The following is a 19152-nucleotide window of genomic DNA, read 5'->3' on the forward strand; positions in this document are numbered from 1 at the left end:
CACAGAAAACTGGTGGCATGTTTAAAAAGATTTTTAGTTCAGATTGTCTTTGCTTCTCTTGTTTCCTTTTTCACTTCTCTTTTTGGCTGCACTTGGATTAGTAACAGCATGCAGCGTCACCCGCCTTTATTTTTGCAGCAAGATTTAAGACAGCAACTTTTATTAATTGTGGCCTGGAAAATGCTGACTGTGAATGCACCAAACCTTACTATCCACTCGACTACAGAAGTTCATACTGTACTCTCTTAATTTTGGTACAGTAGAGGAGTGCCCTGTGGTTAAAACTGGCATATATTGGCACTTAGGTCTTTATGCCCAATATTCTGAAGTATGCTGAGCCTGAAATGTACCCAAGGAACCCACTGCACTCCATTGTGGGTGGCCCGCACTAAGAGATAAGCTACAGGCATCCCTAATTTGAAAATTATTCAATGGTTACCTCCTTGGCACTTGTGTCTTACCAGCAGCTGTTCCTCTGCAAATTGCCAGAAAACTGCCTGACTAACTGAGTACCATAAATTCCAGTCCTACCAAATCATGAACCAAGTACCTGAAAGTTATTGAATCAGCTGGCAATGTAATATGGTCAGCTTTTTCCGTGCAGGCATGCCAGAAATATTGGGGAGTAGAGTGTTGTCCTTATATTTCAGACTTGTTGGTCTAAATTGGGAAGTTGGCTATTCTACCAGTGCCACTAGGTAAGAACTCTGTAAATGCAGGGTTCACGTTTTATACAATGGTGTGAGGTAAAGAAAAAAATACATGAGAGCTACAGTGCCTGATATTTAAATCATTTGGTTCTGTATTTTTCAATCATCTAATTTGGCGATGTGGAATGCTTCATTTTCAGATGTAACAAAGGACGTATTGGTCGATTTTGTGAGTGCAGCACTGATGAAGTAAATAGTGAGGATATGGATGCTTCATGTCGAAAAGACAATGCATCTCTAATCTGCAGTGACAATGGTGATTGTATCTGTGGGGAATGTGTCTGCAAAAAGAGGGAAAATCCTAATGAAATTATCTCGGGCAAATATTGCGAATGTGACAACTTCAATTGTGACCGATCCAATGGATTGATTTGTGGAGGTAAGAATACAGCATAGTGAATTTATATTTCCATATGCTGGTTTACTTGTCTTCACATTTCTTTGCAACTTACTTGACATTACCCTTTTATAATGGCCAGGTACTTGGAAATTTTTCACAACATCTAAATTATATATCCCTAAGGTGATGAATTTCGATATCTTTAAAGTGTCAGATGATGTATTTAAATCCAATCTAATGTATGTTTCACATTCATACAGAAACATATTTTTTCCCCAGTTCATTCAAATGTTACTCAATTCTGTTGTAGTTTGCTGTTGCCTTAGCTCAATTTGACACTTGCTGTGTTGAACTTGTGCTGCAGCCAACTGCAACTTAGAAAGGAATTGTAACCTAGAACTTTGTTTACCTTGTGCTTCTTTAACCTAATATAGCCTCCCTTGTGCTTTTAAGCATTTTCAATACTTTTCTTTCATTTTAGAGAAATATTTCTGCACGCGTTATTAGTTAGCAACCTAACATAATTTTGTTTTAAATATGGTTTTAAAAATATATTAAGCACTTGACATGGACTTCTAAAGCCATAATTTTGTAGAAATATACATTAGCAGTGAAGCCTGTTTTAAACTCTTATGAGCCCAAGTCTTTGTGCCTACTCTTTCATTGGGAGTTCAAACCTAGGAGTGTGACCATGTTGCCATATTCACTCTTGTGCAATTTGATATATTAAATATTCCAATGCATTGCAGAAAGGAATATTAAGATCCAAGTTTGTACCCATAATTTCCCACATGGCAAATTTACAATATCTGTTCTTTCTCCCAATTCTTTTAACAACTCAGCTAGAAGCTGCTGCATTTCCCATAGAGCTGTATCTTAACCAACTGAACCAAGTATTGAGTATTGCCCTGTTCCAAAAATATGTCAACATGAGTAAGTGATGAGGAGGTTGTGTTTTTAAAAAAAACTTCTGTATAGAGTTTGGAGATAAATTTTCAAACTTTCCTGAATTGTTATCTTTTGCAGGAAATGGTGTCTGTAAGTGTCGAGTGTGTGTGTGCAACACCAACTATTCTGGCAATGCCTGTGATTGCTCCTTGGATAATTCAACATGTATTTCAAAGAATTTGCAGATGTGTAATGGGCGAGGTACATGTGAATGTGGTCGCTGCAAATGCACTGATCCTAAATTCCAAGGAACTGCCTGTGAAATGTGTCCAACCTGTCCTGGAGTCTGTACAGAACACAAGTAAGTATTTAAGTGATTGAAAGGTATATAATTCAGTATTACATTTTGTAAGCAATTGTAATTAATCTGCTTAAAAGGTTCTGTATTAAGTTTAAAAGGGGTAGCACAATCTCGGGAAAAGCAGCTAGAAATGTCAAGAGAGGCATATATTCCACAAAAATATGAAAAGAGAGTAACTAAATTGAGCATTGGTTCCTTGGAAGATGAGACTGTGGAATTAATAATGGGGAAACAGAGAAATGGCAGACACTTTAGAGAAGTATTATCAACAGAGTAGTATGCACAAAATGCATCCCAAGAACACTGGAAAAGCAAGAGGAGAAAAGGAAGGGAACCCCTGTGGTCCAGTGGTTAGGTTTAAATGCTCTAGCCACTGCAACCAGGGTTCGATTTCCAGCCAGGTCATGAAGTTTTCTTAGCCATGACCTTAATTGAATGGTAGAGCAGGCTTGAAGGGCCGCAAGAATCAGTACTGTGGCCTCAGCTATTTACAATCTATATTAATGTCTTGGATGAAGAGACAGAGATTAATGTATCTAAGTTTGCTATGATACTGCTATTTCTTGATCTTCGGCAAACTAATGGGACTAAAGGTTGAGAAGTTCCTGGGACCTGATGGCTTACATCCTAGGGTTTTAAAGGAAGTGGCTGCAAAGATGATGAATCCATTGGTTGTATCTCCAAAATTTCTCTGGATTCTGAAAATGTTCCAGCAGCCTGGAAAACCACAAAAGTAGCACCTCTTTTTAAGAAAGAAGAGAAACAGAAAGCAGGAAATTAGAAGCCAGTGTCTGTATTTGTGGTTCAGATCTGGAATTCTCTGCCTGGAGGTGTGATGCAGGCAAGTTCAATTGTGGCATTCAAGAGGGCATTGGATGATTACTTGAATAGAAACAAATGTGCAGGGGTACAGGGAAAAAAAAGCAGGGGAATGGCAGTAAATTGTATTGGATCACTGGTGCAAACACAATGGGCCAAATGGCCACCACCTGCACCATAACAATTCTGTGATTCTGTAAACTTTTAGCTGTTTCATGCAAATGCGGACTGGATAATTTGAATCTTCAAAGAGCCATTGTTGGAAAGTGTGTACAAGCTAATATTTTAAATACGTTTTTTCAGGGATTGTGTTCAGTGTAAAGCCTTTCAAAAAGGACCCAAGAAAGATACCTGTGATCAGTGTGAATTTGAAGTGAAGCTGGTGAAAAAGCAGGGAGATTTGCCACAACCAGGCCAAGTTCCATCAATTGCTCATTGTAAAGAGAAGGATGAGGATGACTGTTGGCTCTACTTCTCTTATTCTGTTAATGACCAGAATGTTCCAGAAGTTCATGTTACTGAAAACCCAGGTGAGAATGGCGTGTTTAGAAATCATAGAAATAGAAATCATAGAAACCCTACAGTGCAGAAAGAGGCCATTTGGCCCATCGAGTCTGCACCGACCACAATCCCACCCAGGCCCTACCCCCTTATCCCTACATATTTACTCGCTAATCCCTCTAACCTACGCATCTCAGGACTCTAAGGGCAATTTTAGCATGGCCAATCAACCTAACCCACGCATCTTTGGACTGTGGGAGGAAACCGGAACACCCGGAGGAAACCCACGCAGACACGAGGAGAATGTGCAAACTCCACTCAGATAGTGACCCAAGCCGGGAATCGAACCCAGGTCCCTAGTGCTGTGAAGCAGCAGTGCTAACCACTGTGCTACCGTGCCGCCCGAATGTGCATACTGAACTGTTAAGTTATGGTTCAACATAGTGCTACAAATTTTACATTGAAACAAATACACTGCAAGTCATTCTTCTTCTGAAAACAAAAGTGTGTTGCTTCCATCTGACTTGTGAACCAAAGACACAGTCCCTTTATAAGGCTAACCAGCACAGAAGAGAAAGGAGAAAAATTTAGTCTGCATCGGTCATTCTAGGTAATTAAAAGAGTTGATGGCTGTTGACCAAAAAACACGAGCAATATTTTGTCACTGTAAACACTGGAGAGCTATTAGTTTACAGTGGTTATCAATCCAGCTGTGAAAAGCTATCAGCAATAAAACAAGTGAGCAAAATAGCATAAAAAGTGGCAGGAAACTGTCAGCAACGGACTTAGCAAATTAAAGAAAAGGAAAATGCAAGTGTTAGGTATTTGAAATAAAAACTTCGATTGTTGGAAATAGACTACAGGTCGGTCAGCAGCTACAAGTACAAAAGTCATTTTGGTTGGGTCTCTTGCATCAGAGCAGATATGTCAAGGAAACAACCACTGCTGTAATTTCTGATGAAGAGGTAGCATTCTCCTGAAGAACTGTACTATGTGGAGGAGAATATGAAAAGAATGTAGAATATCAGTTGGTGTAGGTATCAGTTTAAAATGAAGGATAATTTTTAAAGACTAAATTTCATATATTTCAAGATAAACTGATCCTTATTCTAATAAAAACTGGTTTGCTTGAATGTGAAACATGAAAGTAAGTCAATTGTTTGTATAATGCAAGTCAGGTTGTAGCCTTGCCAGAAGGGAATAGAATGTTTAAAGGCACTGTTAATAAGAAAACTTGCCTGTCTAAGCAATTTAATGTACTCTTAAGGCAGGCATTAGCCCATATGTTACATAAGTTTGATTGCATTCTCCAGGAATGAAAAATATTTCAAGAATGAGAATTAAATAATTAGAATGAAAACAGTCAGAACCTAACAGCTGGTAGAGTTGCATTCACTGTGCAATGACCTTCATGCATTTTGAAGGCTTCCATATTTTTCAGTGCATCTAATTTTAGTTGATGGTGCTAACAACACAATGATGGGAAGATTCTGATCTGTTTCTGAAGCATAGCTGTAATATAGATTATCCCAAAGCCCATAAAATCTATAGTGGGTTTTCTTTGGCTATACAAAATAATTCTGTATTCAAAGGAAATTTTTTGCAACTTTTATTTTTAACATTTTCTTCCAGAATGTCCGCAAGCACCTGACATCATTCCAATTGTAGCTGGTGTGGTTGCTGGTATTGTCTTGATAGGCCTTGCCCTGTTGCTGATATGGAAATTGCTGATGATCATTCATGACCGAAGGGAGTTTGCAAAATTTGAAAAGGAGAAAATGAATGCCAAATGGGATACAGTAAGTATAATCATATTTGGAAAACTATCCAAAACAATTCAGTCACAGGCTTAACAAAATAACAGAGAATCCTGTACACGAAATTGAGTTTTTACCTTTTTGTTACATAAGACTATGGTGTTGGTACCAGAATTTCAGATCCCGTTGTTCAGAATGTGAATGACACTGTATATGTTGCTCCATGATGGTGATGTAGTAATGTGCTAACAGAAGTATGTCATGTGGCGACAGATCTGATTAAAAATGTCATGGTAAGTTTCTGTTACTGGTGAGAATGAGGTTGTGAAGTGTGTTAGGCGTTTGACCAACAAGAATACTATATGAATTAACAGCCATGAAATAATGCTTGCAGCATCAGTCTATAGGGGAGGTATGCAGATTTTCTTTCTCTTTGGTTAGCTGGGTTCTGACATGCTGAAATTTAACCATTGGATCTCTTTAACAAAGTTAATGTAAAGATTTATATAGGTAGACTGTTGTTTGCGACCTTGAATGTACGCTTTCTACATTTACCTAAATCTAAAAAGTGTTGCCAGGGTAGTGGCTAAGAATCATTCCCTACTCACCTACTACAAGTGTGTAAAATACACTATATTGGAAGTTTAACAAGTTAAAACCATATAGACTTCATAGAGAATTAGTATGGTTTTGCCTTCTAACAAGGAGCACTCTGCCTTTGAGTCATTGGCCTATCACAGTTATTGGAGATGGGGTGTAAGCAAGGCTGGATAATTATTAACAGTACCCAAAAGCACTATGTATCTTTGTTCCAGTATTGGAGTCTGCCATAAAAGATTGGTTTTGATTTTGAGCTTTGATTGCCAGAAGTGTAACCTTGCAGCTGTGTTGACCCCTAAAGTGACATCTTTATCTCTCACCTTCTCCTGTCCCCTTCTAGGAGTCACTGGTTTAACATTGAGCTACTGCTGAGCATGTTTGACCCATTAATAGGTGGATAGCAGTGCCTTGAGCAGCATGTTGGTCATCACAGCTCACTGTGTGCCACCATCCTCTGGAACATAGCATTGACATAGAGTCATAGAGGTTTACAGCATGGGAACAGGCCCTTCGGCCCAACTTGTCCATGCCGCCCTTTTTTTTCAAACCCCTAAGCTCATCCCAATTGCCCGCATTTGGCCCATATCCCTCTATACCCTTCGTACCAATTTAACTATAAAAACGCTTTTTAAAAGATAAAATTGTATCCGCCTCTATTATTACCTCTGGCAGCTTGTTCCCGACACTCACCACCCTCTGTGTGAAAAAAATGCCCCTCTGGACACTTTTGTATCTCTCCCCTCTCTCCTTAAACCTATGCCCTCTAGTTTTAGACTCCCCTACCTTTGGGAAAAGATATTGACTATCTACCTTGTCTATGTCCCTCATTATTTTATAGACCTCGATAAGGTCACCCCTCAGCCTCCTACACTCCAGAGAAAAAAGTCCCAGTCTATTCAGCCTCTCCTTATAACTCAATCCATCAAGTCCCGGTAGCATCCTAGTAAATCTTTTCTGCACTCTTTCTAGTTTAATAATATCCTTTCTATAATAGGGTGACCAGAATTGCACACAGTATTCCAAGTGTGGCCTTACCAATGTCTTGTACAACTTCAACAAGACGTCCCAACTCCTGTATTCAATGTTCTGACCGATGAAACCAAGCATGCCAAATGCCTTCTTCACCACTCTGTCCACCTGTGACTCCACTTTCAAGGAGCTATGAACATGTACCCCTAGATCTCTTTGTTCTGTAACTCTCCCCAACGCCCTACCATTAACTGAGTAAGTCCTGCCCTGGTTCAATCTACCAAAATGCATCACCTCGCATTTGTCTAAATTAAACTCCATGCAACATACCCATTGAATAGTGGTGCAACCAATTGAACCGTCAGCAGCTGCTTGCCTTCCTAAAATTCAGTCATGGTCAGCACCAAACCCTGATATAAATGACCATGTGTTTGTTTGTTTGGCTTTCAAATAATACACCCCTCCCCCAGCCATAATCACTCCAAATCTATGGTACATACTCGTCAGTTATCTGATGGGTTTCCATGCTCGTCATGACAGTAAACCTCAAACATGACAGTTTCTGGTAAGTTTGCACATTGTATATCTGTTTAACCTAGGTCATCATAGCCTACTGCAAAGTTGAATCTCCCTATAAGGGAACTCAGTGGCAGATTAGTGTAGTCAGAAGCCTGTCTTCCTTCCTGGAACCGTGCCCTTTTTTTTTTACACTAATCAGCCTTGCCCCTAAAAAGAGGCCTGGATCTTGCACATGAGCAGACAGCCTTTGTAACCTACATTTAAAATTCTGACTTGGATGTATTTTATACAGAAGTTTAATCTGCACTGGAACTTTGCTATTGAAGAAAACCCTAATTGCTCCTTGTGATTTCTCACTGGTGTCCCGAAGGACTGTGTCTAGAATGACATTGGTATGAAAATATATTCTCAGTGCTATACAATTCTGCACAGTAAAGTCCATTCAATGAGAGGATGTTTACTTAACACCTTAAATTGGTGACTCATTTACACAAATAATCCTTCTACACCAAGTTGCTGAACTGAACTGCAGATAAATTTAGCCTGTCAAACTTCAGACTTTCTGAATAACTTGAAGTTAGCAGAGGTGCCAGTAAAAGTAGGAATTGAATTGATTATCCCAAACAGAGCAGCAATCGGATATTTCAAACGGGTCTTGTGGGCATTTTTCAAAAGTGAACCCTGCCTTTCCTTCCTCCTTTCTTTCCTGTCATACAGAATGCTGAACTCAGCAGCAAGAAGGTAGAGTAACCTCCTGTTGTTTGGAAGTACAAAAGTTCAATTTACAAATTTTTCAATATAATTAATGGTATTGACCATTTTGGGCTGAATTTCCTCTCCATGATTATCAAGTACTTTGGTAGGCTTGGGCAAGAAAAACCTGAACAATTAGGTCATTCCTGTCTCAGTTATAGTTTGTTAATCTAACTCGGCACTACTATAAATAAATATTAATTCTGTGGAAATAAGTTACTGAATTTTTAAAGTCTTATTTTAAAACACGCAATTCACAATTTCCATAAAAAGGTGACCATTAGATAGAGCAAACAAGTGCTTGGATGTACTGGTACATATAAGCTCCATTAGTATAAAACAATTATTGAAATCATCGTCTAAGCTTAGTAAATCTGTCTCCTCAAAGCCTTAAAGTAATCCATCATTCTCTTACCATCATGAATCTCCTCCACCTGTTACACCCAGACTGGAAAAATTCAGCACGGATGCTAACACCAAGGCAGTGATCTTGATTTTTAAGTAACTTTGAAGCGGCTAGTGCACATTGTGTCCTCTAAGGACTTCATTGAAACATTTCATACAATCAAATATTCCAATTATCAATGTGATCAGTTTAAGATTTCAGGTTGTAGAGCAGTGGTGGGCAACCTGGGCCCGGGGCCCACATATGGTTCATCTGAGTGCTGCGCACGAGACATTTAGTTGACTGTTGCCCACATGCAGAGTTGCCACATTCTGCCGATTTCTGTCTGTGTAGTTTTTTTCTACTGGTATAACTGAAGTGATGCATGCGTAAAGCAAGGGCATGTGAAGTAAGGTACATGCTGAATGCACGCAACATTGACTGTGAGAGCAATGTGCTCCTCTATGTCCAAAGTGTAATTTTTTTTGTTACCATTTGAAGTTGATCGTTCTATTAATATATATAATATATTATATATATGATTAAGCATTTTCTATTACTCATTATGAAATATTTGGGTTGTATTAAGTGTATTGAATCTCATTCACAGGGTTATGGTTAGTGAACGAGATTGATTTCGATCTTGCGGCCTACTGAGATGAAGGAGGGCCACTCATGCGGCTCACTCGCTAGCCTAGATTGTCCATCACTATTGCAGAGACTGGCACAAGTTCAGATCTATATTAATTGTTCTTTTAATTTTTGTTGATTCTTCATGCTTATATTTCTTCTCTCTGTAGCAAGAAAATCCTATTTACAAGAGTCCTATAAACAAATTCAAGAATCCAAATTACGGGCGCAAAGTTGCTTCTCTCTAAATCTGTTTGTATTACTTCTCTTCTTGCATGTTTTTCTCATCTTTGCTTTTCTGCTTGTGCCTCTTTAACAAGTTGTAGTAACTGAAGACTTGCCCTTTAAACAGCTACAAATCTCTAAGGAAAAATAAAATGTAATTTACTGTGCTTAATATTTTCAGTTGTTGCTGTGCATTTGACAGATTCAAACTGCATCAGTCATAGAATCACAAGAGTCAAATACATTAACCAGTTAAATAGTGAAATTTCAACAAGTTTCACCCTGATGTATACCCAATATAGGAACATTTAATACAATTTTTATCTTGTTGGAAATGGCGAGTTTTCATTCGAGATCTTGTGTGCCTAAGAGCATGGGCTGTGTCCGTTACTAACTGAACATTTGTATGGCTTTTAAACAATTCATAGCTCAAGCTATTTTAATAATAAGACCTTTTGGTTATTGGTTTTTGGTATTTTCTAAATTAATTTGAGTATGTTGTTTACCAAAATATGTAATAATTAGGGACTTGAGATCTCATAGGATATTTTGAATAACGAAGGACTCCTTCAACTAATAAACAGAAAAGACTTAGTCTGCATGTGGACTTCAACCCATTCTAGAACAAAAGACCAGTCATGTACACCATCCAAAATCCAGTGATTCGATTTTAGTATCTGAGACATATAACATTAAAATTAGAATGTGCTATGTTGGTGTATAACCCATGTAATGCGAAAGTGAGTAGGAGGGTTTGTTTCAGCCCCCTACTCAAGAGCTCAGAGTCTAAGTCATTCTGCATTTCTCTCTGATAAAGGGAAATGACACATGAAAAGAAATTGGGCATTCTACCCTCAGGAGGTTATTACTTTTCAAGCAACTATCTGGGTGCAATATTGGTGGACTAAGGAGCGTGCTAAAACATAGACATTTGACTTGGACAAAACTGAATAAGGAGGGAACAGTGACATTTTTAATCCCTTCAAAATTAAAGCACTAAAGTTTTGACTTCTGTTCAAAGATGCAAGGTGACTGTGTGGCGTTTGCATGTTGTCCCTGTGTCTGCATGGGTTTCCTCCCACAGTCTAAAGATATGTAGGTTAGGAGGATTAGCCATCATAAATGTGCGGGGTTATGGGGATAGGGCGGAGGGGAGGGCCTGGGTGGTGGTGATCTTTCGGAGAGCTGGTGCAGACTCAATGGGTCGAATGGCCTCATTCTGCAATTCTGCAGTAATTACCTCCTCTCCCGTGACTTAGCTAAAAAGGAACAACAAACAGCAGCAATGGAATAGGTGCATCATCACCAAGTTGCACGACATTCAAACCTCAATATATTGCCATTCTTCCATTGTCACCTGAGTCCATATCCGAGAACTACCTAATACCATTGTTGGAGCATCATTACAGGAACTGCAGTTACCCAAGGACCCATGACTTTCTCAAGGCAGCTAGGTACACATGATACATGTCATATACATGGATTTTAGTAAGGCGTTTGATAAGGTCCCCCATGGTCGGCTTATGATGAAAGTAAGGAGGTGTGGGATAGAGGGAAAGTTGGCCGATTGGATAGGTAACTGGCTATCTGATCAAAATGATGTGGAGATGCCGGCGTTGGACTGGGGTGATCTGATCGAAGACAGAGGGTGGTGGTGGATGGAAAATTTTCGGATTGGAGGCAGGTTGCTAGCGGAGTGCCACAGGGATCAATCAGTGCTTGGTCCTCTACTCTTTGTGATTTTTATTAATGACTTAGAGGAGGGGGCTGAAGGGTGGATCAGTAAATTTGCTGATGACACCAAGATTGGTGGAGTAGTGGATGAGGTGGAGGGCTGTTGTAGGCTGCAAAGAGACATAGACAGGATGCAAAGCTGGGCTGAAAAATGGCAAATGGAGTTTAACCCTGATAAATGTGAGGTGATTCATTTTGGTAGGACTAATTTAAATGTGGATTACAGGGTCAAAGGTAGGGTTCTGAAGACTGTGGAGGAACAGAGAGATCTTGGGGTCCATATCCACAGATCTCTAAAGGTTGCCACTCAAGTGGATAGAGCTGTGAAGAAGGCCTAAAGTGTGTTAGCTTTTATTAACAGGGTTGGAGTTTAAGAGCCATGGGGTTATGCTGCAACTGTACAGGACCTTGGTGAGACCACATTTGGAATATTGTGTGCAGTTCTGGTCACCTCACTATAAGAAGGATGTGGAAGCGCTGGAAAGAGTGCAGAGGAGATTTACCAGGATGCTGCCTGGTTCAGAGGGTAGGTCTTATGAGGAAAGGTTGAGGGAGCTAGGGCTGTTCTCTCTGGAGCGGAGGAGGCTGAGGGGAGACTTGATAGAGGTTTATAAAATGATGAAGGGGATAGATAGAGTGAACGTTCAAAGACTATTTCCTCGGGTGGATGGAGCTATTACAAGGGGGCATAACTATAGGGTTCATGGTGGGAGATATAGGAAGGATATCAGAGGTAGGCTCTTTATGCAGAGAATGGTTGGGGTGTGGAATGGACTGCCTGCAGTGATAGTGGAGTCAGACACTTTAGGAACATTTAAGCGGTTATTGGATAGGCACATGGAGCACACCAAGATGATAGGGAGTGGGATAGCTTGATCTTGGTTTCAGATAAAGCTCGGCACAACATCGTGGGCCGAAGGGCCTGTTCTGTGCTGTTCTGTTCTATGTTCTATACATGCGTGTATAGAAACACCGCGTGTATCATGTGTACCTAGCTGCCCTGAGAAAGTCATGGGTCCTTGGGTAACTGCAGTTCCTGTAATGATGCTCCAACATTGGTGTTAGGTAGTTCTCGGATATGGACTCAGTGACAATGGAAGAATGGCAATATATTGAGGTTTGAATGTTGTGCAACTTGGTGATGATGCACCTATTCCATTGCTGCTGTTTGTTGTTCCTTTTTGGCTAAATCATGGGAAAGGAGGTAATTACTGATTCGCTACAAAAGCTAAATGAAAATAACTTTTTAAGTCATGAATTTAAAATGTTCATTTTAATTATTCAATGCAGCACTTCAGAATTGAGTGTTGGATACTCAGCAAGATCTTGGTGTCCTTGTGAATGTAAGCATGCAGATAAAGCAGGCAGTAAAGGAGGCAAGAGGTATGTTGGCCTTCATAGCGAGAGGGTTTGAGTATAGGAATATGTATGTTTTACTGCAATTGTGTAGGGAGTTGGGGAGGCCACACTAGAATATTGTATGCAGTTTTGGTGTTCTTATCTGAGCCATAGAGTGCAGTGAAGGTTTACCAAGCTGATTCCAGAGATGGCAGGACTGCCACATGAAGAGAGGTTGAGTCCATTAGGATTGTATTCATTGGAACCAAAAGAGAAAATGCTGGAAAATCTTAACCGGCCTGGCAGCATCTGTAAGGAGAGAAAAAAGAGCTGACGCTTCAAGTCCAGATGGCCCTTTGTCAAAGCTAAAAGGCATTGAAAGTGGGAGATATTACTGTAAGGTGAGGGAATAGAAGATGAGTCATAGCCACAAAATGAAGGGGAAAGGCTAAGAAGTGCAAATGGCAATCCATAAGAGAAAATAGAATGGCCAAACGGCAGAGAAGATGAAATCAGAGGGTAAGCTGTGACAGATGAAGGTGGGAGGGGGGAGATGGGTGGGAGAGAGGTAAAATTGAGAAAAGAGGGGGAAAGGGAGAAAAGGTGGGATAAAATAGGGAGAAAAGAATGGGAAAGGGAAATAAAAGACGAAGAAATAAAAGGTAGCGAACATTTAAAAATTAAATAAAATGAAAACAAAGGGGTCGAAGTAGGGTAGAGCTAATCCTCTGAAGTTGTTGAATTCGATGTTTAGGCCGGAAGGCTGTAAAGTGCCTAGCCGGAAGATGAGATGCTGTTCCTCCAGTTTGCATTGAGCTTCACTGGAACTTTGCAGCAGATCAAGGACAGGCATGAGAGCAGAATCGTGTGTTAAAATGGCAAGCAACGGGGAGGTCAGGGTCCTGACTGCGCACAGACCAAAGGTGCTCAGCAAAGCAACTCCCATTCTAGCCCCCGTCCTTGTGTTCATTGGAGTTTAGAAGAGTGAGAGGCGATCTCATAGAAACTTATAAAATTCTAACAGGATTGGACAGGGTAGATTCAGAAAAAATGTATCCAATGGTGGGGAGGACTCCAGAACCTGGGGTCATAGTTTAAGGATAAAGGGTAAACCTTTTAGGACTGAGGTGAGCAGAAGTTCTTTCACCCAAAGAGTGGTGACTCGGTGGAATTCACTACCACAAAAAGTAGTTGAGACCAAATAGTTGAAAAGGAATTAGATATAGCTCTTGGAGCTAAAGGGATCACGGAATATGGGGAGAAGGCGGAATCAGGGTATTGAATTTGATGATAATGAATGGCGGAGTAGGCTTGAAGGGCCGCATGGCCTACTCCTATTTTCTATGTGTTTCTACGTACAATACTCTAAGACAATTAAGTATATGAATTACTGAACACGCTGTGATACTGTGCTATTTTGTTATATTTGATATTTATGGTGGGGTTGCTTTAAGAGGCAGTGTTACAAGAGTTGATTTGTCTGGTGAACATGCAGCTGATGGTAAGAGTGCAGGCTAATGACTGATTTTAGCTAGGAATATGTTACTTTGTAGAGTTAATGGATCTTTTGTTTATTTAAGCTCTCGCGGGATTTTGAATTTGGTTGACTGACAGAACTATGTGGTTAATGGGAGGAGCTAAGCTTGCAGGAAAGTGTTTCATTTTCAAAATACAAGCAGTTGCTGCCTGAAGAAAACAGTGCCTCTCAGTCTGTCTTTTCATGACTTTCTGAAGCTCCAAGCCTGGTAACCCAAGTCAAAGCAAGTATGCTTGTGTTTGCCAACTAATTTTAAAGAGGGGTTTAAGTCTGAGAAATATTGCTTGGTTGGAACTCATTGTGATAGATTAGCAGTTGATAATTATGTCTTGCCATGTTTAAGTATTATTCAGTTGTTAAAATTTAAGATAATTCATTTGATATTAAGCTGTTATTCAATAAAATTTATTTTGATAAAATCTTCCTAGTTTGTCAGTAGAATCGCGCCTGGTGTGAAACATCTTATCCTCACACTAATGCCAAAATGGAAAATTGTTGGGGTCTTGTCTGACTTCATAATATACCTTGGGGTTTCTGATTTGATACCCTAAGAGCACACAGTTTATATAGAAATTATCCCTTTTTCCAATATATAACTGCAATCCCTGAGCTCCCTAAGACTTGCCCATTCTCAAACAATGTTCAAATCAAATGAATCCATAAGTCAAACCCAGCTTATAGTTGCCACAAATATAAGGTGGATAATCAAGTCTGGAAAATGTCTTTTCCTGGAGCGCAGATATTTAAACAACCTTTACGAAGAATTTTGCACGACCTTGGCGCTAAGGCTTGGATGTTAAAATGGCCACTCGACTGTGAGATGTTGAACTGGCCCCTCGGCTTTAGGATGCTACAATGTCTTCCCTGCTTCAACAGGTGCTGGCAATTATACTCTGGTTCCTTTTTGATTCTCCCTTCTGCGGATTTGGGCTGTCTGCATATCTCATATTCCATGGCTCTTGAAATTAGTATCACTATACTTCTTATCTCTGTCATCTAGGTAAGCTGTTTCCTGATGATAAGATGATACACTTGATTGTATCTGGATGCCTGCTAATCTTGTTATTGGGAAAAAGTCACATCTTATCATCCCTTTTGGTTACTGCTGTCATTAGGCAGGTTTTTACCTGTTGCTGGACAGATAATATCCTATAATCCCTTGTTAAATTCTTATTCCTACTGTAACTAGGCAGATCCATGACACTCAACTTAAATATATTCAATGACGCAATCTCCACTGCTCCTGAGGGAAGAGAATTCCCCACAAATTCCTCCTCATCTTCATCTTAAATGATAGCTGTTAGTTTGAAATTGTACACAAGGCAAAGCATCCTCTCAGCATCTTTAAGAACATAAGAAATAGGAGCAGAAGTAAAATATCACCATCTTTTAAATCTCTCTTCTGAGGTCCATGAGACGTTTTTACCATCTGTGCTTCAACTTCTTTGAATTTCCCCAATTAGGTTTCTGTCCTTCCATAGCACTAAAATGACCCTAACAACATTGTGTGACTATGGTCATTCTGTTTTTATTATCCTCCACTTCAAAATGGTTAATTATTTCATTCCTCTTCAACATCTTTCCTCTGTTGCCCAGCTCAGTTGGACTGTCCTCGCTTCGTCCCACTCTTCTCTATCCAGTTGTAGCCAGAACATTCCCAGCAATTACTTTTCTAGCCTTACTTCCAGAGTCTATCAAGAACTTGTCCTCAGTCCCCTTCTCCTCCTCATCTATATGTTACCCGTGGCGTTATAGCTTGCAAACATGAGAAAAGGGTTTTTCATTGAGTGGGTAAAGTCTGAAATGCACTGCCTGAGAATGTGGTGGAGGTAGACTCAATTAAAGCATTCGATCGGGAATTAAACTATTATCTGAAAAGGAGTGAATGTGCAGGGTTGTAGGGGAAGGCAGGACATTGCAGGATTGCAGGGAGAAGGCAGGATATGGCACAGTGAATTGTTCATTCAGAGACCCAGTGCAGACACAATGACTGGGATTTTGCGGCGTCACTCATCCTGAAAGTGTAAAATCTCACCCGAGTTTAACGGAGCTTACCATGGTCCACCCCTTGCCCACTCCGATTTCCATGGTGAGCGGGATAGTAAAATTCCAGCCAATGTGCCAAATGCTGGAATCTTGCATTGTAACAATTCTGAGATAGCAACTTCCACAAGTACAAATTGACACCTTGCTCAGCCTCTGCACTGCCAGACTGCTTGTTTGACATTCAGTCTTGGATCAGCTATAATTTCCCTGAGCTAAACATTTGGAAAAATCAAAGCCTCTTGTCTCCATCCTAAGCCTCAACTCTAAAACCTCACTAACCGCTCCATTCACTTTACCAGCCACTCTTGCTAGCTGATCCTGGCAGTTTGCAGCCTTGCTGTTCCATTGATCTGTGAATAGAGCATCCACCTCCATATATTCCCTCTTACAAAGATTTTCGCTTCAAAACCTTTGCCTCTACCTCAGTCCATCTGCCTCTGAAACCTCCATACGTACTCTTGTCACTTCCTCACTTGACTGTTCCTTTGCTCTCCTGGCTGACTTGGCATCCTCCACAAGCTCCAACTCACTCACAGCTCTTGAAGAAATACTCACATTTATTTAGTGCCTATTGTGACTCTTGGCATCACAAAGTCTCTTGCAGTATGTATACTTCCTGGTCATCTGCCATCTTGCCCATTATACCTAAACTCACTAATGTATGCTGGATTCTAGCCTCCAATGTCTCTGAATTTAAAAATTACATATTCCTATTTAAGTCTCTTTATGACTTTTCCTTTATATGTCTCTTATCTCTAATCCCCACTCCAAACGCTACATTCCTCTGACTCAATGCACCCTCTCACCTTGTCCCTCACCCCACAATTGGTTGCTGTGCATCCAACAACTTGGACTGATGCTTTAGCATTCCCCTATACAGTTCTCTGCCTCCCTCTTCTTTTGACACTCCTTAAAAACCATATCTCTGCCCCTCTTAATATCCTTTCATTTGGCTGGGCAGTCCCTTTTTTAATCTTACCTTTATGAAATGTTTTGAAATAATTCTCAATGTTAATGGTTCTCTTTAGATGCAAGCTGATCAGTACATGCTTTCTGGACTAACTAACATAGCTCCTGACACTTTATGAACCTTGGATAATGAGAGCTTGTATTTCTTTCCTGGCTCGAGTGTGCTTTTAAAATGTAGGAATTTACATAGAAAGCTCACTTGTTGCATTGTGAATTAAAGTTTATTTTATGAAATAATCAAATTGTATGAAATTTTGTTTCAAACTTTATATACTGTTTGTGTGTGTATATATTAATTTTGAAATGTTACTTTTAATTGCTTAGTTTATATCTCTGGAAATCTGTTCTGAAGCTAACTTATCTGACATGAATATGAACGATCCTTGCTGACTTGATGGCTAAGTTGCCAAGATTTTTATTTCCGCAGCCTAGCAAGTCTTACTGCTGGAAGCCGCACAGTTGACCAACAAAAGAATTTCATTCTCTAGTTTAAACCATTCTGAAGCAGAATATCCCCAGAGTATCAGTATATGACACTACCATTCCAAAAAATGCACAAAACTATACCAATCAGTCTGCTTCAAATGGGAGTGCATATGACATCCAAGAAATTGAGGATAGAGCTCATGTCTATTGTTTCCTTTTGTATAAATTTGTAAACTTGTCTAATTTCTGGGGTCTGAAATTTTAAGGGGACAGAGGAAGTTGAATTATGATTCCTTCTCTCCAAACACTCTGGGCTTACTTTAAAGCTAATTGAATTTCAGATTTTTATGATGCTTGAACATCTCACTGTAAAACAAAAGTAGCTTTCTTGGAGAGACAGGGGGCAATTCACTGGATGATACCTGGGATGAACTAATTTTATTACATGGAAGTGAGGTTGAGAGGCAATATGGAATCGTATGGCACAGAAGGAAGCCATTCAGCCCATTGTCTCTTTATAAGAGCTGCTTTTCTCCCCTTAACTCTACAATAATAATGGGAGATGATGGCATGGTGGTAATGTTACTCAAGGCCCAGGCTACTGCTCTTGAGTTAAATCCTAAATCCCATGGTAGCTGGCAGAATTTAAATTCAATTTTTAAAAAATCTAGAATTGAGAGCTTGCCTCAGTAATCATCAATTATCTTAAAAACCCGCCTGGTTTACTAATGTTGTTTTGGGGAAAAGATCTGCCATCATTACCTGATCAGACATACATCTGACTCTTCACAGCAATGTGGTTGACTCTTAACAGTCTTCTGAAATGTCCTAGCAAGCCATTCAGTTGTACCAAACTGCAACGGTCCACCCTCCCTTTCTCATGAGCAATTAGGGATGGGTAACAAACCCTGGCCTTGCTAGTGATGCCCACATCCCATGATAAAGTGGAAACAAAACAACCAGTAATGAAGGAGATAGACTGGACAATAAAGAACCCTCGTCTAGAGCAATCTGGAATAAAATGTCCTAAACACACACTTTGAGCTAAACCAGTTAAGTTATTTTCATGCAAAAGGATTATAAGAGAAATGCACTTGCCCAGACAGCTTTAGATAACAAAACACTTAAAGTAGGAAAAAAGACAGGCAATTAGGGTTAACCCTATGTGGCTACTGTAATGAAAACAGACTTATTAATCAGCTGAATGGCCTATTCCTGTTCATACATTGCTGTGAAATTTGTAATCTTCAATGTAAAGCACTCAACAGTATGCAAGGAAGGAGAAATATTGTCTTGTGGCTGCTTGAAGAAACCTTTTTGCCCCCAATAAAGATTATGCTATCTTACTGGTTTTCCAGTTATTGTAATTTGAGCCTTCTCCCTACCAGATCTTGTAAATCTAATCTACTAAAAATATGAATTGTAAGTTGCTTTTATGTTGGCATTTCTTTAGTTTAGATTCTGGGAGATTGATGTTTCAGTTAACTCTTTCATCATCCTACAGTAAAATCTTTTGTTCTCCTCTCACAATAAGCCTTGGATGTAATGTGAATGCATGGAGGTAACTTGTCAGTGCCAGTCTGACCAGAATCCAATTGAAACGAAGGGGATATGTTGAGGCGGCAATCTCCCATCTTGGGCTGGC

General features: G+C 39.8%; 1 protein-coding gene across 8 annotated transcripts in view; it reads left to right on the forward strand.

Annotated features, from left to right (window-relative positions):
- LOC144506843 (integrin beta-1-like) overlaps window positions 1–19152 on the forward strand; it is a 94050-nt gene that overhangs the window by 73277 nt on the left and 1621 nt on the right. For 4 of the 8 annotated variants that reach the window (XM_078233201.1, XM_078233215.1, XM_078233223.1 and 1 more), the window contains 5 exons: window positions 851–1089; window positions 2077–2299; window positions 3422–3648; window positions 5252–5418; window positions 9403–9484. In XM_078233201.1, the coding sequence (XP_078089327.1) occupies window positions 851–1089; window positions 2077–2299; window positions 3422–3648; window positions 5252–5418; window positions 9403–9480 (934 nt within the window). In that variant the 3' untranslated portion in view covers window positions 9481–9484. The remainder of the gene's footprint in view (window positions 1–850; window positions 1090–2076; window positions 2300–3421; window positions 3649–5251; window positions 5419–9402; window positions 9485–19152) is intronic. The other 4 variants (XM_078233239.1, XM_078233230.1, XM_078233246.1 and 1 more) reach the window with 1 other exon arrangement.

The sequence above is a fragment of the Mustelus asterias genome, chromosome 2 (genome assembly GCF_964213995.1).
Source record: "Mustelus asterias chromosome 2, sMusAst1.hap1.1, whole genome shotgun sequence".
Taxonomy (NCBI): domain Eukaryota; kingdom Metazoa; phylum Chordata; class Chondrichthyes; order Carcharhiniformes; family Triakidae; genus Mustelus; species Mustelus asterias.